This window comes from Anopheles coustani, chromosome 2 (assembly GCF_943734705.1).
Source record: "Anopheles coustani chromosome 2, idAnoCousDA_361_x.2, whole genome shotgun sequence".
NCBI lineage: Eukaryota > Metazoa > Arthropoda > Insecta > Diptera > Culicidae > Anopheles > Anopheles coustani.
This window is the reverse complement of record NC_071289.1, coordinates 7,293,950-7,319,165: the sequence shown is the minus strand read 5'-3', so window position 1 is coordinate 7,319,165 and position 25,216 is coordinate 7,293,950. Positions and strand designations below refer to the sequence as shown.

The 25,216-nt window shown below is 48.8% G+C and overlaps 4 protein-coding genes across 4 annotated transcripts in view; 1 reads left to right on the top strand and 3 right to left on the bottom strand.

Moving 5' to 3' along the window:
• LOC131266152 (dual specificity calcium/calmodulin-dependent 3',5'-cyclic nucleotide phosphodiesterase 1-like) overlaps positions 1-25,216 on the top strand; it is a 115,424-nt gene that overhangs the window by 45,739 nt on the left and 44,469 nt on the right. The gene's annotated exons all lie outside the window — the stretch shown is intronic.
• LOC131266154 (maltase 2-like) lies at positions 7,410-9,416 on the bottom strand. The gene is made up of 3 exons (XM_058268521.1): positions 8,895-9,416; positions 8,457-8,818; positions 7,410-8,364 (listed from the first exon to the last, which is right to left on the bottom strand). Exons 1-3 carry the CDS (start codon positions 9,414-9,416, stop codon positions 7,410-7,412), a joined length of 1,839 nt encoding a protein of 612 aa, XP_058124504.1.
• Positions 10,889-12,786, bottom strand: LOC131266153 (maltase 2-like). Its single transcript, XM_058268520.1, has 2 exons — positions 12,256-12,786; positions 10,889-12,187 (listed from the first exon to the last, which is right to left on the bottom strand). Exons 1-2 carry the CDS (start codon positions 12,784-12,786, stop codon positions 10,889-10,891), a joined length of 1,830 nt encoding a protein of 609 aa, XP_058124503.1.
• LOC131267197 (maltase 2-like) lies at positions 16,688-20,454 on the bottom strand. The gene is made up of 5 exons (XM_058269995.1): positions 19,921-20,454; positions 19,561-19,848; positions 18,623-19,497; positions 18,445-18,522; positions 16,688-16,990 (listed from the first exon to the last, which is right to left on the bottom strand). The coding sequence occupies exons 1-5, from the start codon at positions 20,452-20,454 to the stop codon at positions 16,831-16,833; spliced, it is 1,935 nt and encodes a 644-aa protein (XP_058125978.1). The 3' UTR covers positions 16,688-16,830.

The following is a 25,216-nucleotide window of genomic DNA, read 5'->3' as shown; positions in this document are numbered from 1 at the left end:
GCAAAGCAAACCGACCGAAAATCAGCTCCATCATCGGAAGCACCATTAAAAGGCACCGGAATCGGGACAAAATCGTCGAAAAATCAACGCAATGACATCATCGAACCGGTCACGCGGAATGTAGGAAGTGAGCTGTCCTCCTCCGGGCAGCTTTTGGCAACAAAATTGCCATCAGTTTGTCAATAATTTCGTTCCCGTTCTGCGAAAAGAAATTCGCAGCATGAAAAATATGTTTTTCCATCCACCAACCATTGTTTCCAGGCGAGAGAAGGCGTACAAAGGAGATCGAAACAACATGAAATTGATTATTCCGTCTCCAAGGTTGAGGTTTTTCTTGGTTTGTCCGCTCGTTCGTTCGTTCGACAACATCATAACGACCTTATCCGTATTGTTCGCTTGTTAATGTAAGAAAAACTGGAAAACCATTACTTAAAGAGCCTTGTTTACCATGGGCCAGAGAAATATGACGTCAAAGTGGAGTTTTTCGGGGCCGCAGAACACAGTTACACTCACGCAAATCCTTTTCCCCCTTTTTTCCGTGTGGCTTTTTTACATCACATTCCGATGATCCTTTTACCAGAAAACCATCCAAAAGCCACCGATCTGCTTTTTGGTGAATATTTAAACACAAAGGAGCTGGCACTTGTGGGCGTGATGAGGGCGTTTGGTTGTTTTGTGTTTCCATTTTTCTATTGTGTGTTCTTCTGTTTTGTTTCGGTTTTGGAGCGGGTTCAAATCTCTAAGTGAATGTTACTTATTCCGAATTTTCTTTACAAAATGTTTTCGTTTTTTGCTAAAACAAGTCCTCATAACAGCTTCTTTGTTTTATTTCTGACATCCCCATTTGAGTCGTAAAAATTTACATTCACCGGGCATCGTACTTGATTCATACCATTTTTCAAATGTTACGAACTACTTCTTGCAGATACTATTTTTTTGTTGCTGACCCCCGATAGTCTTATGAGTTTCTGGCCCCAGCATGACCTCCAATGGCCGATTATCGAAGCGTTTATTTTATTCCGTACGATTGGGTTAAGTTTATTCGCTGTTCGTGCCTCTGCATATCGGATTACTCTGGGGTTCGGGAAGGCGCAAGCTCTCTTGCACGGACGTTCGATTCACCGAAAAACGGACACGAAGCTTCTCTTTGGTTGGATGTTTTCGCACTGGAGCTAGTTTTTCCCACGCCTCCACGCAAACGCCCACGCCTTGAACCGTTGTTGGAAGGTCCTCCTTAGAATTCCTTGTTTCGTCGAGGTACAAATGTTCCATGTCCATTCCCGACAAAAGTGCTTAGGAATCGTAAAGGATCTTTCCGATTTTCCCTCCTCCTCCTCCTCTGGTACTTAATGCCCCCAGCATTCATTGTGAGCATTTTGACTTCTTCATTTTCTTTTCGGTTTCGTTGGGTTTTCGTCCCATTTGAACCGTACGCCGATTCGAGCGAGTTCCTTTCACCCATCGAACGACAATCCTTTTCCGTTCCGTTCAACTTTCTTTGTTCGAGCGTATGGAGCACTCCAGTAAGTAGCACGGGGCAAATAAGGAGAAAAAGCACACAATCTTTACGAAAAAAATAAGTCGGCATCGCCAAAAGCCAAAAAGGCACTCCCGCTCGTCGACATGATTATGCAAATTATTTATGCTACTACGAACGACCGTCGAAAGGAGCTTACTTTCAACGCGCAAAAAGGGGGTCGCAATAGTCAGCATTATTTTGCGGTCGTCAAAAGCTGCGCTGAAGCTCGGTATGAAGAGTAAGAAGCTGAAACAAATTGTTCAATGATGAAGCAACTCCTTTGAATTCATTCGAACTGCCTTTGTTCAAACCACTGAACTTTCAGTATTGCTTCCATGGGTTGAAAGTAATTTCGATTTCTAATGAACGAATAGTAAGGGTTATCGTTTTGACAAATATGTTATGTGCCAACATCGCACCGCCTGATAGCAGAAGAACAAGAGCTTCCGCTTGAGTGACAATAATCATGAAACACTTTCGCTGATATTTCTACTTAAGAAATGTTTAAAATGCAAAAGACAATGAAGAAAATTATTAAATGGCAAACGCAAGCGAGCAGAATCTGATTACCGGCGCACGGTGCCGTTCGCGCTGATGAACTTCGCCAAATCATCGCCTCACCGAGGCGACATCCAGGCCTCCGCTAACGAGTTCCGCGAACGTGCTTCGGGCAATCATCGGTAGATAAACGGCACCAAGATAGCGCCAACATGAAAGCACACCGACTCCTCGAGCAGCAGCTCCTCTCAAGCAGTTGAGCAGGCTCATTTCAATTTCGCTTCCTTTTGAAGCCGGCAGCCTCGGTGCTGCCTTCAAGCGAAAACCCGTGGCAACGCGGAATTCGCCCGGCCGGCATGTTTGTGCCACCGACGGAATGGAAAGTGTCGCAATGGCACGCAAAAATGGAGCTCCCCCCATTTCGAAGGGAGTTTCAGACCATTTTCTGGCCAATCGTTTGCCCAGCGGTTTCGGAAGGGAGTCGTGCGGGGCAGAGATGCTCGAACTCGCGTTAATAAATTATACGACGAAACGTTCCCGATAACGGGCGAACAACCTTTGCCCAAAAAAAAACCAGCGCGTCCCATCCCCGGCTGGCGGAGGAATCTTCCCCAATCACAAAATCTAATGCCCTTAGCTGACGCTTTCGTTATGGAAGTCAAAGGTTCAAACGATTTTTCCCGGTGCTGGTACGGAAAACCAGCGTTACAGAAGGACGACCGAAAGGCCACCCATTTCCATTTACATCGCATTCGTTTCCAATTGTCTTTACGGCATCGTCTCGGAGGACGCAGGAGCAATTTTCAACGATGTTTCCTTTTAAGCACAAAGAAGGGACACATTTTGCGCGCATCACGTTCCATTTAATTGGTTCAAGTTGAAATTTTTTTATTGAGCTTCTTAGCGTGGGAAGGAAAAATAAAATCAATTGAATACCATTTTTCCCCGGGAAGGCATCATTAGGTTCAATTAAAGCTAAGCAGATTTGGAGAAAGTCAACAGTAAAGTATTTATGTTCGATTTTTCTCGGGATGATGGAATGAAAACAGAATCAAATAACTGATTTTGTTCTTAAATTAGAATCGTTGGAGCAATGGATTGTTTCAAAGATTATTTTGAAAAGAAAAAGGAAAGGTCCAGCTTTTTCCCGTTTAAATGGACATTGCATTCCGATACTCGGTATGCCTTCTCAGGAACGTTTTAAGCTAAGCTCCTCATTTTATCACATTTGCATCCCACGTTCTATAAGCTGCTTTACGAATTGTTTCCCATTTCCCGGAGCTATTTTTCCTTAACCTTGGTAAGCTCATCAGCACGTAGCGTGAAGCTCCATCAACCGAACTAACATTTGGGAGAGGCGCACACACGAACACGACTTCCCGCATCCTATCCCGGAGGCGTTGGAAAAGTGGATTTTCCGAAAGTTTCTCGGGATGCTTTGGGCATGGAGGAGTTTTTCCTTTTCGGGATGATGCGAGCAAAAAAAAACCAACCAAAAGTTGACTTCTAGGCGTGAAAAATTACTTAACATGAGAATCCTTTTCAGGGTTATTTCCATCATCCGAGAGCCGAGAAGCATTTCGGAAAATCTCGCTCTGATCTCCGGGTTGCGACCCGGTCGCGAAAAGCTTCTGCTTGAAATTGGATTCAAGTAGGATTCCAATGTCGAGTGCGATCCCGCAAACGTGCTTCGTTTCGCCCACACACGTGATCTTTTTGCCTTTTGGGGAGGGGGAAAAAAACACCCCCCGGGGGAGAAGTCAAGCGAACCGAAACTTTGTACCGAAGCGGCTTTGTAATACTTTCATTTTCAGTCTAATCAAATTTTCCCCGCACGCAAGCCAAACGGAGGGAAAAGTATCTGCCATTAAGCGTTTATGTCTCAATTTTCACCAGCATGCGCTCGCGCGCCACATGAGCGAGTATGTGTGTGTGTGGTGAGTTTTCTCTTTCATGTTTGTGTGGCCACCCAACCTCAGCCTCGGCTAAAGTAACCCACGCTTGTGCCCTGAGGGTTGGTTGGAAACTCTGGTATCAAAGCGTGTGTGTGTGTGCGGGATGTGAACGTGCATGGCGCGCTTTGGAAGAATAATGTTACACCGTGGGGACAACAAACGACCGAACCGAGGGGGAAGGAAGCCAACAGCGAGGCTGAGGAGAAAAATGGGCTACACTTATGTCGGTACACGGATGATGATTTTCCTCTCGCACGGGGCTGCGGGCGCCGAGACAAATTGGAGGCAACGGAAGGCAACCCCACCCGTCTCCGGGGACAAATTTACCGTTTTACCGCAAAACCTCGTTGAAGAAGCAATAATTTACTTGTCACCCGCGCGACCGTACCCGAAGTTTCCACCGGCATCTCCGGCAGTGTGTCGTCGTCTGACGAAGGCGCTTCATTCGAAGGAGGAAAATTTTGCCATCGGTAAACTTCTCGACGCGGAACAAACGATGGACCGTGATTTCATGTGCTCCTTGCCTTGGAAAAAGGAAAGTATCCTCCATCATGTGTGTATGTGAGGGGAAGCGCAATTTCATTAATGTTCCTTTTGTGATCACTCTTGTTTATTTGCATAAATGTACTGTATGGAAAATCATGACAGTACCTTTTATGGGGGTATATTTGAAGCTCTTTAAAATCGAATAACTCAAAGTTGTTTTCTCTGCGAAAAACCTCCACTCATCTCCCTCTCTGTTTGAGGATCGTCTGGAAAACTAGTTCAAATAAATTATTGGATAAAAATATCCTTTGCTTACCATCTCTTGCGTCCGCGAATAAGTTGTCTAGTGTTGTGAAATAGTGCACGGTACGGTAGTGTGCTCGTGTTCCAGCATCATCACCACCAGCCATCGTATCGACAGTCGGCACAACGTGGGAAAACTCAGCAGCACATCGAGGGAAATCCCAGCCATCGGTCCAGCCTCATCCCCATCGGAATCATTCGGTTATCGTTCGTTCGTTAAAATCGGTGCATGCGTCTGCAGAGAAACACTTTGCCCTCAAGACACTTGAACACAATTTAATATCAAACTCCCAATCCTTAAAAGATCATCCAATGATCAAGAGAAAAACAACTCTTATGAGTGAGTTCTAAACTCCTCCGATTTAGAATCAACGGAAGTCCAGAGCTTTTGGAAAGCAGCGTTCCGCAAAAAGTTAGATAGAATCATATTAAAAACGTGAATTGAGCCACGCTAAAAGTCACCGCTTGTTGAAGAATTGGTTGTTTGGTTTATGGAGAGAGAGTTTATCGTCTGCTGTGAAAGATCCGTCCGCGGTTTAAGACAGGAACTGTGATTGGTGTTGGAAGAGGTACTAGTTGTGGTGCTAAGAATGTGATTCGAATCAGCTAGAGAAAGTCGGTTGATTACTTGCAAATGGAATATGTGATGTGTATGAAGGTAGTGAACCAGTCCAGCGAAAGTTTGAGCAAAAGGTCATAATACAATAGGAAAGGTATAATCGTCCCTCGTTTGGTTTACCTGTCAAAGAAATTATTAATCGGAAGAATCCAAGCAAGCCTCGATAGAAAACATTGAATGTGAAGTGGCTGCTTCTCCGGTGCAAAAAGTGTAAAGTCCCAAGTCCGTCAAACCAAGAACAGAAACCCTCCAACCTCCCAGCCATGGCGGGTGATTCGAACTCCAGCGACGAGGAACTGCAGCAGCTGGCGCAAGCGCTCGAACGCGGTCCGGCCAAATGTCACGAGTGCTACGGCGACTGTGTGGACTGCGTGCCGGACTGCTGCAAGGACACGACGGTGCACAAGTGCCATCTGGAGGGTAGTGTGGCGCGGTTTCAGACCGGCAAGAATCTGCTCACGCGCGCCCTGCGCTATCCACCCGGCACCGCCACCAGAAAGTGCGTCCTGACGCTCGACGGCTACTCGTACGTCATCGGTAAGTGTTTCATTTTCCATGAGCTGTGTCGCTGTCGTTGAGCTTGTGCCGTTGATTGATTGCCCGTGGGTCCCGCGACTGGCGGCATCGTTATCAGCGGAGAGTGATATTTTAACGACAGCCTATTAATTTATGGATACAGATTACGTTGCCTCTAAACTCTACCCTTTTTGAAGGGCGCTTGAATACTGATTTTGAAGCTCAAAGAACGGATTGATCAGTTGAAAATGCAACTTTAGTTTACTAAATTGTTTTATAACTCCACCTCTTCTCTAGAAGATCATTTATCTAAAACATATCCTACATTTGTATGCCTTTTTATTATTACAATCGATAAGGTTGTAGAACCGTAACAACATCCCAAAAGAAAAAGCTGGTATCTAATATCCAAATCCTAACCAAACCATCATAGTGGTCCGCAGATTAGGATTCCATTTGAGATTGGTACGAAACCGACCACACATACAGTATACGGGCACCTTTTTGGCGAAGAGTAATCAGATTAATTTCTGTGATAAGGTTCGGAAAGAAGATAATATTACGCGCCCAGTCTGACAAGCGAGGAGGAAAAGCGTATAAAACCAAAACAACGGACCGACGGCTTCGGAAAGGCAACGGAAGGTAAAAGACCCTCTCAATCGGACAGGCGGGACATAATGCTACTCAACGTCGGGCGAACCAATTCCGCGAATAATCGGCGTTCTTTCACGCGTCCTTATTTTTCCTTTCTCCCAAAGAGAGACAGAGAGATAGAGAGGGTGGGTCTGCTAGGGACAGCTACAAGATCCGCCGTACGGTCCGGTGTCAACTTGAAATGGCGAACGCGTGGCGAAGGATTGCTCGAAGGACGGCAACGTTGTTGTGGCCTACTGCAGCTCGGAACAGCGTGTGGTGGTGTGAAGAGAAAAATCATCCGTATCGATTTTCCATCCCCACGGGTCTGCGTCCTTCTCGTAAAGCGTACATGGTGTGTGTGTGTGTGTTTGTCCACCTAGCGTTCCGGGCTTCAGGACGAAAGCTCTTCGAAAGGCACCCCCACTGCGTGTGTGACAATAAATCAACTTCAAGTTAAATTTAGCTCCCATCATCGTCGTCCGGTTTCCGCAGGCGAAACACTGCCAGGCGTCCTTGCCACGTGCGAGCAAACTTACACCGGTCCCGGGCGCGAATATTTACAAATAATTCAACCTCCATCAATTTGTACGCTCGAGGACGGCGCGATGATGAAGGTTCTCCGCAGTCTTCAATCGCCGTGCTGACGACGATGACGCCGCAGCAATCAGGGAACGACGAGAAACCCGTCACTCCGGACGGGAACAAAAAACAAGGCCCGTGTTATGGCCATCATCGTCGTCATCAGTCGGTCCCGTCATGGTATGTGGGCATTTATTACACGTTAAGGACACACTCTTCCCGCGGCGTGAATCGATTCAACACACGCTCGATACGCTTGTAGGGCTTTATTAAAATTAATGACCATGATTAGACGCGTCTAGAAGAGGAACTTAAACACAACCACTAGCAGCAGCGAGCCGAAGGAAAGCGCCATCCTTGTTGCGGATGAAATCGGACCGAGCACGATCGAGTCCCAGGGACCGAGATGGACCTGCTTGGCATCGAGCCGATGGCCAACCTTGTGTCGTGAGTCCGTCCCCACGAGGTACACCTCCGTCAGGTTGCGGATCTCGTACAGATCGTTCACGTCGATCGTTGCGCGTTCGCCGGAAAAGTTGATCAACACCACCCGGTACGGATCGTCCAGCCGATCGTCTTCCTCACGCAAGTATCTCGCGAAGGCAAACACCCAATCGCCGAAGGCACGCGATTTGAACTCGCCGTGCGTAAACACACGGTGCTTGCGGACCGCCACCGCGTCCCGGTAGAACTTGTAGTGGCTGTAGTCGGCTTCCTGCTGCTTCAGCAGGTTCGTCTGGCGGTAGTACGGATGCATCGGCAGCCAGGTGCGTGGCGCTTGGGAGAATCCCGCGTTGTACGTATCGTCCCACTGGAACGGAACGCGCTGAGGATCGCGAGAGGCCCACTTGTAATTGTCCGGACCAACATTGCAGCCCTGCGGATCGAGCGTATCCTCGTACGAAATGTCCCGATGGTCGATCATTCCCAGCTCGTCGCCATTGTACGTGACGGCCACACCGGGCAGCGTCAGCACCATCAACTGCATGCCATCTACCCGCTCCACACCGTACCGACTGGCCACACGCGGCTTGTCATGGTTACCCAGCACCCAGTTGGTGGTCTTACCCCGCGGCAGATTCCCCAACCACCGGTCGATAACGCGCTTGAAGTCGTGAGCATTCGAGCCCTCACCCAACTCCTCGATCATGACAAAGTTGAACGGGAAGTGGGCCCGCTGCTGGTTGCCGTCGTCCGATTCGTAGTAGCGCAGTGTCATCGAGAGGTTGGCATACGCTTCCGTCATCATGATGCTACACCGAGATCAAATTGTAAGAAGAAACCATATCTTTAACCGAGCTCTTGATGATCATTTAACCACGATGTCTTCACCCAGTATACTCACACAGTATCCTCACCCGTCGACCGTACGAAGTCGTCCAACACCGTGCGCCAGTGTGCAATCACATCGTACGTTTCCAGCAAATCCTTCGTGTAGATATGGTGCGTGTAGCCGTAGCTGTTCGGGTCCTCCGGATTGTTGATCGGTTCGTCAATAAAGTCCTCGTGCTCAAACATATGATTGATGGCATCGACACGGAACCCGGCCGCACCACGTTCCATCCAGTACCGCAGGATACCGTCGAACTCGGTAATGACGGCCGGATTGCGGAAGTTCAGATCCGGTTGCCCCTTGGCGAACTGGTGAAGGTAGTACATACCGCGCTGCTCGCTCCACTCCCAGGCGGATCCGTAGAAGACCGATTGCTGAGAAGGGATAAACATCAACGTAAATTTTATAGCGGGGTCACGAACACATCCCTATCCCTGGTATCTGCCTTACCCAATTGTTTGGTGGTTGGCGCACACCGTTCACCATCTTGCCCGGATGCCAGACGTAGTAGTCCCGGTACGGTGCGATGCCTCTCTCCGAGTCCACAAACCACTGATGCCGGTTGCTCGTATGGTTGGGCACAAAGTCGAGCACGATCTTGATGCCGAGCTTCTTCGCTTCGGCAAACAACTGCTCCAAGTCGGCGTTGGTACCGAACAGGGGATCCACCTGCTTGAAGTCGGACACATCGTACCCGAAGTCCTCCTGCGGTGAGCTGAAGATCGGACTCAGCCAGGTCGCATCGATGCCCGTGTCCTTCAAGTACTGCAACTTCGCCGTCACACCACGGACGTCTCCAACGCCATCGTTGTTGGTGTCGTAGAACGAGCGGGGATAGATCTGATAGAACACAGCCGTTTGCCACCAGTCCTTGTCGCTGGACGGCGTTTCTTCTTGCCCGAGGACTACATTATCGGTGGTCAGTACCGCCACCGCTAGCAAATAAAACACGAACCGCTCCATTGCACCCATCGCTGTCCACAGTCACGCGCGCACTGATCGGTCATCCCCAGTGGAAATCAATTGAACCATATTTACGACCCTGATGTCCATATTGTACGGGAACCCTATCGCACGATAATTGACATTATTGGCACCGTAAATCGTCGCCTGATGGTGCATCAAGTCGAACGGAAACGAGACGCCACTCCTTTCTAGTTCTTCTCCATTATTTGCAGCGTCTACGATAAGCGGAATCCCGCATCGATCACATGATGATGATCCATCCCGTGGGGGGGGTGCACCACTGTTTCCATTACAACATCGCGCCGAGCTTCAGTTCTGATGTCCGAAAGTTAAGGCCCCCTCGAAAGGCTCTATCACTAGCGATAGGTATACACTGGCGGGGGACTTATGTGGTCCGTTTGATAAGAAGAGAGCGATCATAATAGGTCTATGATGACCGGAGTAGATACAAGCGAAAGACTAGGTGAACTGTTTATGGTACACATTGTTATGTCCAATCAAGGCTTCAGCATCGCCCCGAAGACGTCGATAAGAAAAACTGGAATGCGGTTACCTTGGAAGGTGAAACTACGGCGCACTGACCAGGGGAACCTCCGGTAGTTGCTTTCAGTGGTTGATTTGAAAATATTTCTTGATTTCTCAGTCACTCCTCGTCTTTTTCCGTATAATCATCTCCGAAAATAATTATCAAACGAATGTTCCCATCATGAAATTAAATTTAATATTTTATCTATCTCTTTATCGTTACAGGTAAGCCCGAAAAAGAGACTCCCATAAACTAGACCATAGATCTGTCTATCAAAAAGCTGTCTGTAAGTACGTGGCAATGCACTTTCTTACTCCGTCAAAATCTTTCAATCCTTCGAGAAGGAAAAACACAATGACACTCAACGGAAAAATCCCCGCGAATTGTGATAGGAACAAACCGGCAAAATTGTCCGCAATCAATATGTATCGAGTGGGAACCACCGCACCCTAAAAAAAGGCAAACCGCACCCATCGAAACCGGCGTTATTATGTTGTCTCACGGTTATTTTCTATTCGTACACTATCGCCGGGAAAAAAAAATGGCCACCATAAAAATGCCCACCACCGGGTAGTATCGATTTTGGCCGACATTAATCTTATCTGGCGTTCAATCCGGAATATCAATCCATCGATCCGTTGGTTGGTTGTCAAGCTATCCAATAACCGGCTCGCTGTTAAGAGAGACCTATAACAAAAGATGAATATTTCTCAGCACTGCAAATCGCTGCGATCGTTATTCTGGTTCTTTTGATACATGAGTCCTAAATCAACGAGGTGTCGTATAACGACAGCCGGGAAGCTCTGCTTTAAATTAAATTAATGACCATCAGCTTACTTTCCTTCGGATATGAATCGTTAGCTAGTTAGCTCCAAGCGATGTTACACTGGATGTTTTTATTTATTAGGAAATAAATTATTACGCTACAACACGGGATTTTGGTTTTCGGGATTTAGAAAATTGAGCGAAGGATCGAAGCGATCAACATGAGCAGCAACGAACCACCGAGTGCGCTGGCGGAGGATGAAATTTCAAACACAACCGCATCGTAATGGCCGAGCACGACGTGGAACACCTCGGTCACCTCGTCGCCCTCCTTCATCTTGGCGTCGAGCGACGTCATCACCACCTTGGCCGACTCGATGTCCTCGTGCAGCTCCTTCAGGTTCACGTTGACATCGTTGTCGTTCAGGTTGACGACCACCGCGAACGACTGATGATCGTCGAGGGTGCGCGTGTAACCGAACACGTTGTTCAGCAGCACCTTGGAGTCGTAGTGGCCGTGCGAGAACGCGTGGTCCTTACGCAGCTTAATCAGCCTCTGGTACAGCTTGAACATGCTCTCCGGTGCGGTCTTCTGCGCGGCCAGATTCACCTCGCGGTAGTTGCTGTGTATCGGCAGCCAGGTTTTGGTCGTGCTGGCGGCCGTGAATCCAGCGTACGCCGAGTTGTCCCACTGGAAGGGCGTCCGGACGGGATCGCGGGTGAACTCCTGGTACACGTCCGGGTTCGTGTTGGCCGCCTGAGGGTCCTGCGTGTCCTCGAACGAGATTTCCCGGTTGTCCTCCATACCGATCTCCTCACCGTAGTACACCACGGCGATTCCGGGCAGCGTCATCTCGAGCACCGCAAGGCTGGAGGCTAGCTTGCGTCCGTACCGGGAAGCGACACGGGGACGGTCGTGGTTGCCAAGCACCCAGTTGGCCTGGGCACCGTTCGGCATAGCGTTAAGCCACTCATCGATCACTCGCTTGAAATCGTTGGCACGCGAATCCTTCGACAACTGATTGATCATGGCGAAGTTGAACGGTATATGAGAACCGGCACGGTTACCATTACCGTACCATTTCATGGTGTTCTCCAGCGACGTGTATGCCTCCGTCATCATCAGGCGAGTGTGGTTGTCACGCGCCTTGTACTGATCGAACACGGCACGCCAGTCGTACACCAGGTCGTAACACTCCGGCAAATCCTTCGTGTACTTATGGTCCATATTTTCCCACATCAGCTCACCCTTCGGATCAATCAATTCCTCGTCGCGGAACTCCGGATCTTCATAGGCGTGATTGATCGCATCGATGCGGAATCCGTCCACTCCCTTGTCCAACCAGAAGCGCACCATGGACTCCATTTCCTGCCTCACCCGCGGATTACGGAAGTTCAGATCCGGCTGCTTCTTGTCGAACTGATGCAAGTAGTACTGCGTTTGACCTTCGGGGCGCGTCCAAGCGGGTGTATGGAATACCGATTGCTAAACACGTCGTAACACGTTAAAATCAAAACCACACTCACACTAGGCGGGAATGTCATGGAACTTACCCAGTTGTTCGGCTCCCGACCGTTAGCGGCCGCATTACGCCACACGTAAAAGTCACGGTAGTCCGCCTCGTTACGCAGCGACCTCACGAACCAATCGTGCTCGTCACTGGTGTGGTTTGGCACAAAGTCCAGCAGCACCTTGATGCCGAGCTCTTTCGCTTTCGCGATCATCCGGTCCAGGTCCGCCATTGTGCCGAAGATCGGATCGACGTCCCGGAAGTCGGCAATGTCGTAGCCAAAGTCAGCCATCGGCGACTTGAACACCGGACTCAGCCACACACCGTCCACGCCGAGGTCGGCCAGATGGTCCAGCTTCTCGGTGATACCGGCCAGATCGCCCACGCCGTCGTTGTTGCTGTCCTTGAACGAGCGCGGGTAGATCTGATAAAATACTCCGGCCTCCCACCAGTCCAGCGCGTCCATCTCATGATCGTGGTCACTCTGCTTGCCCGTCTTCGTGGCCGTTTTGCCACTGACCGTCAGCAGCAGGCCGACGGCCGAAACTAGCACCAAACTCACTGCGAACCGCATCGTCGTTGCACTCTCGCGTTATTACCGATACTCAACCGATCCGTTTGCGAGGGCCTGCTTTTATAGGTTCATCAGGTTGGCCCCAACCAGCCAAATCGAGAAAACGCTTCGCTATCTGCACCCTCCCCAGATGCGCCTCCAGATAACAAATACAACACCGCGCCGGAAAGGGTTCCATCCATGATACGACAACGAATACAATAGCAATTTTTCGGGATCGCCTTATGCAACCGTATGGCACTTTCCCAAATAGGAAACAGCACCCATTACCACCTCCACCACCGTTGCCACATCATTTGAACGCCCAGCACACTTGACAGATTTATCAGACCAGAGCTTCTGCGGTCACGCGACTCCCCGTGCAACATCGGTGGCCTATCGGGCTCCCGCGAATGTGAGATATTTGGAACCTTTATCGGCTATGGCCAGTGAAGACGGGAACAGAAACCGGGTTATACAATGAACGCCATCACTATCAACGAAATGAGTGATTTCGGAAATGGCCAATAAATAAATGTTATCGAAATCCGGACGCAGCAGTATGTTATACCGAGGTGGATGAGTAAGTCGGTAGTGAGTCAAACCGATATTTATAGTAGCACCCTTCAGCGACTCAAAGGGAACGAGATCAGGAAGCGGTCCTGAGTTAAGGAATTGAGCCAATAAGGGAACGGATTTACATACCGAACCGATAGTAGAACGGTGATTTTATTAAGTAGATAGAATCAAAGACTTTTCATCCTACACGAACATCGCGCCACTCAAATAGTTGTAAGCTCTCTCCATCCCGAAAACGGCCGCAATCATAACGTTTACTACCCTCAACCCTCTGGTGATCGCACCAGATTTCAGCTCGAAGATTATCGACTCGTACCGTGCCAGCGTAACGCTACTGACATCCTTGATAATCTGACCCGCTTCGTGATCCGCCTCGGGCGAGGTGAGAACCACGGAAGCCACCGTCACCTCACCGTGCAGCCGCTGCAAATCGACCGTCACGGCGTTCGGATTAACGTTCAGCACCGTAGCGTACGCCTTATCGCCGGCCAGGGAGCGTAGCACCGCAAACACGTTGTTCGGCAGCACGAACGATTGATAATTGCCACGGCGCAGGGTGTCAGATTGTTGGTGCAGCCGAATCAGCTCCCGGTGCAGGTGGAACAGCGAGCGATTGGAGGATCGCTCGAGGGCTAGGTTGCACGCGGGATAGTTCGGGTGCACCGGTAGCCATGGTTGCTTGTTCGGGGTCTGGGTGGGTGCGAAGCCAGCCCACTCGTTGCTCGAATCCCACTGGTACGGCGTTCGGGATGGGTCGCGGGAGTAGTGGAGAAACGTCGTTTCGTTTGTATTGCATCCGAGCGGGTCAACCGATTGCCTCCATGTGATGCCGTCGTGGTCTTCCATGCCGATTTCATCCCCCTAAAACATAAAGCACACCCGAGGGTGCATGAAATCTTCCGGAACGTTTCCTCCAAAGCGCACGTACGACTTACATAGTAAACAAAAACCGTCCCAGGAAGGGTGAAGGCAAGCATCGCCATGCCAGCGGCACGCTCTCGACCAAAGCGGGACACCAACCGACGGTGGTCATGGTTCCCCAGCATCCAATTCGCCCCGCTGGCCATCGGCATCGAGCTTAACCAATCCCCGATGACCTGCTGGAAGTCTTCGGCCTGGGACTCATTCGAGAGCCGCTCGAGAAGGCCAAAGTTCTGGGCAATGTGAGCCCCATTTCGGCTAGCAATACCGAACCAGTTCATGGTGCTCTCGAGGTCGTCGGTGTAGGCGGAGGTGATCATTAGCTTCCTTCCCGTTCCGGCCATGTTGTACTCGTCAAACACTTCACGCCAATCGAAAGCAATGGCGTAGTTTTCGAACTAAAAAAGAAATGGAAGAAGGATGAAAAGACACGCCACATCGTACTGTTTCTCGTTACTCACCAAGTCACGCGTGTGAATATGGTTGAGATTATCATATCGCAGAGGGACCGCCGGGTCCAGCAGGGGTTCATTGCGGAACTGTGTATCCTCGAGCAAATGGTTGACTCGTTCGAAGCGTATCCCGTCGACTCCTAAATCCAACCAGTACCGAATGATGTCCTCCATCTCCTGTTTCACCTTGGAGTTGCGATAGTTTAGATCAGGTTCCGTTGATCCGAACTGATGCAGGTAGTATTCCGCAGTGGTACGGCTGTTTTTCGTCCACGCCGACATGTGATACTGTGAAAGCTGTCAAACCGGTTTTTAGTACGCACGTGTCCCGTTTTTCCTGCACAGTAAAGTTACCCAATTATTTGGAGGTCGACTTTCGTCACCTTCCTCTACGGAAGCTGCCTCCCCTCGGAGGACGTAGTAGTCCCGGTAAGCGGCCTCCTTCCGCAGACTCTTCTGGAACCACTCGTGCTGTTCGCTCGTGTGGTTCGGTACCAGATCGAGCACCACCCGCAGTCCGGCCTCCTTCGCACGACGTAGCAACTCCTGGAACTGCTCCATCGTACCGTACATCGGATCGATTTCGCGAAAGTTCGACACATCATAACCACTGTCTCGCTTGGGTGAGCGGAACACCGGCCCCAGGCAGATGCCCGTTACGCCAAGCTCGAGCAGATGATCGAACCGCTCCAGCACCCCCGCCAGGTCTCCGTCGCCGTCACCGTCGCTGTCCCGGAAGGAGCGCGGTATAAGCTGGTAAAACACGGCCGACTCCCACCACTCGCCGCCGCCGTCTTCTTCGGTAGTTTGATCCTGACGGCTGCACAGACCGTTCTCTTCAGCCCGACAGGGTAACTGAAGCGCAATCCCCAGGAGGACAACTGTCGCCAAAAGTTCCATCGCCAACGACGCGGAGGACAAGCGGTACCCGTATCTCGGATGACACTAATCGTCACGCTATTTATACCGGATATATCCATGGATTGGTTCGTACATCTTGCCATCGCAGGCGCTTATCGGGGCATCGGATTCAATTATCCGACAGCCCGTGACAGGTACATGTCCAATAATACTATGTTTTTGCCGTTTGTTTCCGACAGTTGTCTAATGTGTCGTTCGAATGGTTCAATGCGAGATATCAAGATTTTCAATGTATGCTTTAGTGTTGGATATCTAAGGGTTTAATTTAATGTCGGCACGAAGAAGGAAAACAGTCCGATTAATCATCTTCCTTAATTAGAGGGCTTTCATTAATGACCTGCTTATCAGTAAGACTTTAAAAAAATGGCTAATAAAACCACGCCAGATAACGAACGCTACTAATTTCCCGTTGAAACCCCCTTCGGCGAAATCTCAACTGAGCGATACAGCGAAACAATTAAACCATAACGATCGCTAATAGGCCGAGCGAATTCGTGAATTAATGGCACATCGTTTGAAGTAACAAAACAAACAATACGACCAAAGTCACACGCCGCTAAGCCACCAATCAATCAGTCGACACTTCGTCTCAGCGACCACCAGATCCCGAAGGCGCTTATCTTTTCCCGATAGCGTTGAAAGATTTCACAATGTCTTATAACCGCATGTGCGCGTGCTTTCTCGAGTTTTCCGTTACCCGGCCGGTGGTTTGTGTTTTTAACGGTGCCGTTTTTGCCAATCCTGTGCGTGATATGGGGTCTTATCGTCCACCGGGAACGACGGTTATCTGGCGGTGGTGTGGGACTTATGAATACAAGCGATAAATGAGCAGTTGCAATTAACAATCTAGAATTGAGCGCGAATGTAGGGCGTTTTTGAAGATGTATTTTTAACAGTATTCACTATTCGATTCGTGAACTACAAAATGAAGCCTTTATTTTGCGAAGAAATCTCTATTACTATCACTAACATTTTTCGTTTCGTCCTTCTTTGGCGCTCGTGGGAAAATGAACTCAGTGACTCACGAAATAGGAAACAAAAACCGGGGGAGAAAAAATGAATAGGACAGTGATGATAATTTCCCTAACCGGACTCACGACTCCGCACAGGCAGCACACTCCTTGCCTCTTCCCATTTGAATGCAAATCGTTCTTCCGCCAGTTGTTTCTTTTTCTCCCGGAAGTGGCTGTCATTATTTTTTAAATCCTCCCGACCACTTGGCTCCACCCAGGGCGCGCGCACGGTACTGAAAGTGGTAGAGCCCGGTGCCGAGTGCAATTACGATGGACGCAATTACGGCAGCATCCTTGGCCGCCGCCCCGAGGAATGCCGGGAGGGAGAATTTGTTTTTCCTGCGAGAAAAGGAGTGGAGAAAAAGGGAAGACAAAAACATTAACCCACGGAAAGAGGCGAAATACGAGAGGAAATAATTATGAAAAGAAATGTAGACCGAAGTCACGCGAGTGTCACATCATGGCGGAGGGATATACACCGACCGACCTCTCCCCGAGGGCAACGAGTGTAACCTTCTTCTTGTACTTGATTATGAGCAACAACGGAACTTCCGCCCGGAGAAAATGAAAGGCAGTCAAAAGAGGATCAGCCAGCGCAAATGATGGGTGGTGGTGAGGTCGGGGGGCTTTCGGGTCCCGCATTCTGCACGATAAATCCTGTCTTTTTGCATTACATCGTCTTGTTCATTGTCAGCTGAAGCTTTGTACCACGCTGTTCTCCATTCTGTTTAATTAAAGTACACTTACCACGTATCGGGGTAGTGAAAGCTCGAATTAAAGAGGCGACTTGGTTCAGGTGGCTGACCCACGAGGGTATCTGCTTTCGTGCGCACTCTACGGTAGGCAAATTGAAAACTCTCCACCACACAACCTCCATTCTTCTACTTTTCACCTTTCACGGACCAGTTCCAGGGTAAAAATGGAAAGATTTTTCTTTCCCAGGGCAAAAAAAGGACAACTGAAGATCGCTTATCTGCGAAGCGACAACTTGAGAAATTAATGAAAATGTCAAGTTTGATGTTTTTTTTTCCTTTTGCATTTTCCATACTGCTCTGTCTTGTTCTATCGTATGCCATTCGTGCAAAATAGGGAAAATGTTTCTAATTTCTTTCAAACCATCGCGGAGCCAGCGAAAGAACGGTCGCATTAATTTCTCCATTAAATTGCTTACTTTAGATTAATGAAGCGGAATATGCAAAGAGAAGAATGTTCGCAATGAAGATCTTTGTTGTGTACGTGATTTGAAATCATTCATGGGCGCTTAAAGATTTACATAGGGTTATTTTCTAAAAACCACTTCAAGCACTTTTAGAAAATACGTTCCAATTTTAATCTACTTTACGAACAAGACAAAGGATCCCCTTACTAACATGACACGCTCAAGCGCAGCACTACATCGGGTTTCTTCGAAAAGCATACAAACTCTGCAGCATGTAAGGATCAACTTTCCTCCGGTTCATGATTGTACGCTGTACATATTACAATGCAGGAAACTTTTTTAATTTCATAACGTTGTTACGGTCTGCTTTTTAAATATCATCATGCACGTGTACGAAGATGTGGTGCCTCAGAGTGCAAGGCCAAGATTTCAACAACGTAATCTCATCGTGCAGAGAGCCTGAAACGTAATTAGAGGTTTTACATTCCTCCGCTGGGTGGATTGGATTTCGAACTAACTTGAGGAACAAGCAAAACATGGGCACGAGTGATTCGATCGTATTTAAATGGAAATTACATTAAAGTTTACAAAACGGACAAGTTTTCTGCTGGAAACTTTACGCTCTCGTCATTACCTCGAAGCCAGCGGGATGCTGCGCAAAACTAAACCATCGTATCCATCCACGGCTAGCCGGTCCGACTGCACGATGGCTCTGGGGACGGGGGGGGGGGCGAGAAACGGGATGAAAATTATACATGCAGCGAGTGTTAAAATATTTAAATCACTTTTCTCTTTCGTTCAGTTTAGCTTACCCCGTTGGGTGGCTCGAGTTGAAGCCGCTCGAGGCAACGTGCAGTTCGGGAGCGAGTCGTGGAAACACCGATAGCAGGTCAACGGTACGGGCCGTTGGGGCCAAGCTGATCACGACCACAAACGTGTCGCTATCGGCGAGCTCGCGTACGTACGCGATAATGTCGTTCGAGTAGGGCACGAGCTGGATGGCACCGTGGCGGAAGGTTTCGTGGCCACGCAGTCGGACCAGTCGCTGGTAGGTTTTGTAGTGGCTCCGTTCGGCTTGGCGCTGGGCCGCTAGGTTGAGCTGACGGTAGTTGGGATGTACCGGAAGCCATGGTTGCACCTGACCGCTGCAGAACCCCCCATTGGCCGTATCGTCCCACTGGAAGGGCGTCCTTTCGGGATCACGCGAGAACGCTATGAAAGCTTTCCCCGCTTCGGCCTCCGGCTCGCCTTTTCTGGCGTCCGGATTGTCAACCATACCGATCTCTTCGCCGTAGTACGTGACAGCGATGCCGGGTAGCGTCATCAGCAGCGTGTTCATGGCGTCGATCCGTTCCGCACCGTAGCGTGTACCGACGCGGGGTTGATCGTGATTACCCAGCACCCAGTTGGCCGTTGCCCCCGTTCGTGGCATGTACGTGAGCCATTTGTTGATCGTGTGCACAAAATCGGGAGCCGTTGAGGTCTGGCTTAGGTCGGTTATGAGCAGGAAGTTGAAGGGCATATGCGATCCCGGACGAGGGGGATCCTGCTCCGAATGGTAGTACTTCATCGTGAACGTTATGTTGGCGTATGCCTCAGTCATGATGATTCTAGTATCTCCTCCATACTCGCGTGTCCATTCGTCCAGAAGATCCCTCCACTGGTACACCATATCGTAGCACTCAAGCTAAAATCAAAAGAAGAAGAAAGTCATTTAATGCGCCACATTCAAGGAGTACCGGTGTCCTACCAAATCTTTCGTGTAGATATGGTTCGTAAAGCCGTACGACAGTGGATCGGTGTCGGTTCCCGATTCCGGCTCGTCCGGAAAGCCTTCCGCCTCGAACAGATGATTTACGGCGTCGATGCGAAACCCGGCCACACCCTTCCGCAGCCAGAAACGCAACACCTCCCGAAGCTCCTCCACGACGGCTGGGTTGCGAAAGTTCAAATCCGGTTGCTGGGCGGTAAACTGGTGCAGGTAGTACTGGCCCCGCTCGGGATGGAACGTCCAGGCGGATCCATAAAATACCGATGGCTGTGAAGGAGAGAAGAAAACACATTGAAAAGTCCTCGAAGGAGACATTGGGTTTCGGAGAACTGTACCTACCCAATTGTTCGGTGGCAAACGACGCTGCGGTCCATTGGTATTTTCGGCTGTCGGATCCTCGCGCCCATCGTGCCACACGTAGTAGTCGGTGTACGGGCCTTCACGGGCCACCGAGCGCCGGAACCAATCGCTCTGGTCGCTCGTATGGTTCGGTACAAAGTCGAGGACGATTTTTATATCGAGTCGCTTCGCTTCCGCCACCAGCGCCTCGAAGTCCTCCATCGTGCCGTACTCCGGCTGGATGACGGTATAGTCGGTGATGTCATACCCGAAGTCGACCATCGGTGACAGGAAGATAGGTGACAGCCAGGTCGCTCCGATTCCAGCATCTTTCAGATGCTCCAAACGGGCCGTGATGCCACGCAGGTCACCAACACCATCGTTGTTCGAGTCCATGAAGGAGCGAGGGTAGATTTGATAGAACACGGTCCGCTGCCACCAGTCGCCTTGGTCGCTGGCAGCCAAAACGCCAACCACCAGACCGAGCCAAACCAAGAATTGCCAACACAAACTCGCACGCCGATGAGTCGCCATCGTGAAGAAACGTTCCGCACCGTGGAACCGTCACGTATCTTACGGTGATTTAAATTTATGCAAATCGAATATCAACTATCGACCAGATAAACTCTTACCGTCTGAAAGGCCCTTCCTTGCACCACCTGCTCCCTTTGTGTCCTCCGTGCGAGATGAAAATCTATACAACAAAAACTTCCTCTCCGAGATGTAGCTACCGCTCGAGTGACTCGCTTTGAATAAATTTAATCACACATCCGACGACTGTCCCAGCTGCTCGACGATGCACCGGCACCTGATGCACTTGACTTGGGATGCACTCGAGCACCTAGAGGGAACAAAGAAACAGAAGGAAAGGGAACGAGATAATTCAAAAATGACATATTGGTGTGATTGTGTGATGTTGAGCTTGTAGTTGGTTCAGTCGATCTTCGATCATCGATGATTTAATCAACAAACAGAATGGTTCAATTTCTCGTCGTGAGCGTTCAAGAGTGACTAAAGCATACATTCAGGCGCTTTTCAAATTCCGTGGAGAAATTCGTACAGCGAATAATTCTAGTTTAATTTAAACTGAATAATGCATCAATTTAATCATAAAAGCATGTGAACTTATGCAAAATTCCTCTGACAGCTCATTCTAGCACTTAGTTTATGGTATCTAAAATCCCATATGGCTGCGAGAACATATAAACTCCGTGAACTTACCGAATCGACACGGTCTATCGTAAAATTCCTTCCCAGGAGTCAAGAGAACACTTTTCTCGCGTGCTTGCCAAATTCCCTCGCAATTGTTGAAAACGATTCTAACACAATTTTACTCCATGCATGTTGCCATCCCACGGGAAAATGCGCCACACGAAATGCGTCAAGTTCACTTTCCGGACCTAGACTACGGGCTCGCCGTTGGACTAGGCTCCGGTTGTGCCACAAAGCCACACATTCAAAATGGACGACCACCGGAGAATGGGGTTTTAGGGAAAACTGGCCCGATCGCAATGTCAAACCGGGGAGACCACAAACTACCCTTACACGGTTCCGTGCTGGATTGGTTCGCATGGGGGTTTTCGCTTCATTTTTATGTTTTTCGCTTTCGGTCTGGATGCGGTTTTGGCATCCGGAACTCCCCAACTCCCACCCAAAGCTTAGTGGGAAGGGGGTGCTTTCACATACGGTGATTTATGGGGCGACGTACAGCACGGTTCAACATACGTCGAGCTGGTACGTGTTCTACATCGAGTGTTCGCTAAACGCAAAAGGAACCCCGGCGGATCCGGCTGATATTTTCCCGGGAACACCGAGTGAAAATAAACGAACGAAAAACAACCAAACCGAACCGATCCATTTTCGTCATCCCCGGGCTCTCTTCCGTCACGCTTGAGTCGTATCGGTTCGTTTTTTTTTCCAAAACGAATTGATCGGACGTCTGGGAGGAATCCATCCATAACACGGTTCCCATCCGGTGTGGGCGAATACTTCACATTCTTGCCCAATCCGGACCTAAATTGAGTTGAGTTGTGCACCGGCGAAGTAGAACGACCCCGGATGGTTTTCCCCTCAAATTATTATCTAGTTCAAAGGAATGTTTTCTTCTCTTAACCTTCGTTACGAAAACTTGTCCACTCGTGGCCATAACAACCTTTGGGAAGGAATGGCAGGATGAAATGAATTGAAGCAACGGAGGAAACAAAATATGTCATTGGAAATGGTGAATTTCCACGCGATCGTATTTCTTTTACATCAACTCGAACAAATAATGCAATGTCTGCTTCCTGGAGGGGAATCTAAAATGGTAAACTCTTAAACCAAACGCCGCTAGCTGCTGACCAAACCACAGCTGCTCTTAAATTCATCAATCTAAAACCAGCGTCCGGGAGCTCTCCACAGCCGGGACGAAGAGCACTACAGTCCGTTTTGCACTTCTGAGGATTTTTGAAGGAGGGACTCCTCACGTCCTCTTCTGGACGCACTGGTGCCCATAATCAAAAACATAGGAATTTCCACACCCTCCAAAACATTCGGTAGCTTGCGTTAGCAAAGTTTTTCTTTTATGCTTAGCTAAGAAGTCAACGTTTCACCTGCGGCGTAATGTATACCGCTGTTTTTTTTTTTTTTATTTTTATTCTTTCCTTTTCACCTCCGTTCAGCCGGAATGTAATGCAAATTTATGGAATATTTTATTGAACGAATGATTGCCTCGTTGGAGGGAAAAAGCTACCAGGTCAGGGAGAAAAAAAGTTGGACCGAGAAGCGGCTGGTGGTTGGTGTTGTGTCACATGCACGAAAATTAGAAAAATAGTAAACCAAACAAGTATAAAAACCACCCCAAGGTTACAAGTTCAAAGCGACTTAACGATGGGTGTAATTGAAGTTTGATTCTTCGACCGCCCGTTCCGACCGTTAAAACGTCTTAATTCGGCACCATTTTTTGTATATACACTTTACCCAGGGACCGTCTTGATGGAAACACATTATACACTAGGAACATTATGGGAAAAACCAGAGTAAAGAAGGACACACCGAAGCGAAAAAGAAACCCCGACAACCGACTTAAGCTTTCAGTGTTACTTTCAGTGCGTGGCGTTGGTTTTAATGGTGGAAGGACTTTATGCGGACGTTTTAGTTTAACTTCGGGATTTTCCTGGGAGGAATTAAAAAACTTTCAGCGCGGTACCGTCCGGGGTGCTTCTTTTTCTGTCGTTTTCCATCGCAGCGCCAACAGCGACTTCGCATTAAGTCGTGATTTTATTTTTTTTCTTCCCCCTCTAGCCGAGAGGGAGTGTCCTAAAGTAAGTCATAAAATCTTGACTGACTAAATTGACGCTGCTGTGGGGGAAGAACACAGATTATTACTTTTTCGTCTCCGTCAACGCAAGCAGCGCTTGGAGATGGACTTGGTCAGCTCCGAGGCACAAGCAAAGTAAGGTATTTTTAAAAAGAATCGGCATTTAGTTGCTCCCTTGGGAGAATATGGTTTGATAGTTGTTTCGCTTCAATTTATTAAAGTCGTCACTTAGTTCTATTTGGAGAGAAGCACGCTGTGACAACCGTCGTTTATTACCTTCCGTTCGTTTCACTTCCCACGATAAGAATGGATACTTTACGATCGATGAAATATGTTACCTCAAACAAAGCTCTCTAAAGTTTTCCAAGTTGAACGGTAACAACGATTGCTTGGGGTTTTTTAGTAACATGTAGCACGTGTACAATATCGTACAAAACTTTCATCAGGTTCACAACCAACACAACCAACACAACCGATCTAAACACACTCGAAAGAACTCTTCAGGGAACTAAACTGCCTTCCTCGCGTGCACGAGCTTTCCTTCGCGACCACCGATCGAAGAGAAGAAAATCGACTGATTCGAAACCATCGCCGGCAGAGAACGTTCGTTATTAGTCTCATATCGTAAACGAATTTATTATTACATTTTACGACCAGGGCAGGACCTGGAGGCGAGCGCTCTCGGGTAGGACGAACTTTTCGCTAACGGTATCACCCTCCACGGAACGGTTCGTGCGTGACGATCCGTGTCCACCAGGCTCCGGTATGATATCATCCCACCCGCTGCCAATGTTTGCCATTATCATCCGGAATCTTACTCCGTCATCGTGATATCGTTACCCGTACCGCTAAAAACAGATGGGAATTGTCTTGCGAAGTGTTTCGCTATTTGGCTACTCTTACCCAAATGGACGCAATAATGAAGCAAACCAGGGGAAAGGAACATCCACCACGTTGCCGTAACTCACGGACGGTTTGGGTGGAGGCGAGAAAAAAATACGACCCGCCAAACGGAAAACGGTTATCCGTCACGATCGCCGATCATTTATCTGTCTGGAGCACTTCACCGGGGGGGAAAGGATGGACGTCGTCGTCGTGGTGGGAAAATGCTGCGTCGAGCCAAACCGTGCACCTCCCAGAATGTGGACCAGATTTACTACCCAGCACGGAAAGCGGAAAAGAAAAAGATTCCTCGAGACGCATCCCGCGACGACACGATGATATGTCAACAAATCCGCGATTCGAGTGGAGACTGCGGCACGATTCGGTGTCTGGTGCTTTCGGGGCTCGAAATGATCCATTTAGGTTGAGGGAAAAATCCCTCCCGACGAGAAACAACCCACCGGTCCGGCTACGATTACGTGACGTGGATTTTATCACGTCCTTAGATTGGAGAAGCGAAAACGTTTGGTGAAGATTTGTTTTTCTTTGGAGGCTTATAAGGGCAGACAAATGTTTCATAACAATTGGACTACATTTGTCAATTGGATTTAAAACAACACAAAAATCAAAACAAATCGTTGATTTTATCACGATCCACGGAGAAGTTTTTCCAGACAAGAATATTTTTAAAGGCTTCAAAAAACAAGAGTGTTTTGTTGTTAAGCAGGGCACATTTCTTAGCATGAGGTTTGAAGCAGTACGATCTAATTGATCTAATTGCAAGGAAAATGAAGCTGCAGAAATAGCAAGAGTTCTAGAAACGCCTGCATTCAAAGCTTTTTATCGGTGCTTTAAATTAAAATCCTTCTTTTCTTCTGCTCTAGATGGAGTTTCCCTCCACTTGGCTGCCGGTACTTTTCCCCACCCATACACCGAACTAAGCAGGGAAGCCGATTGGCTGCATGTGCACGGTTTTTGCAATCTGCAACCACTTGAACGTGCTTATAACGCATTTTCTTTCTCGGTCGCTCGGTGCTTGGCACGGAAAGTGGCTTTCGTACGGTTGCTCGCCTCTAGATGAGAGCGTTCTAGTGCGTCTTCCCGGAGGCTGCAGTG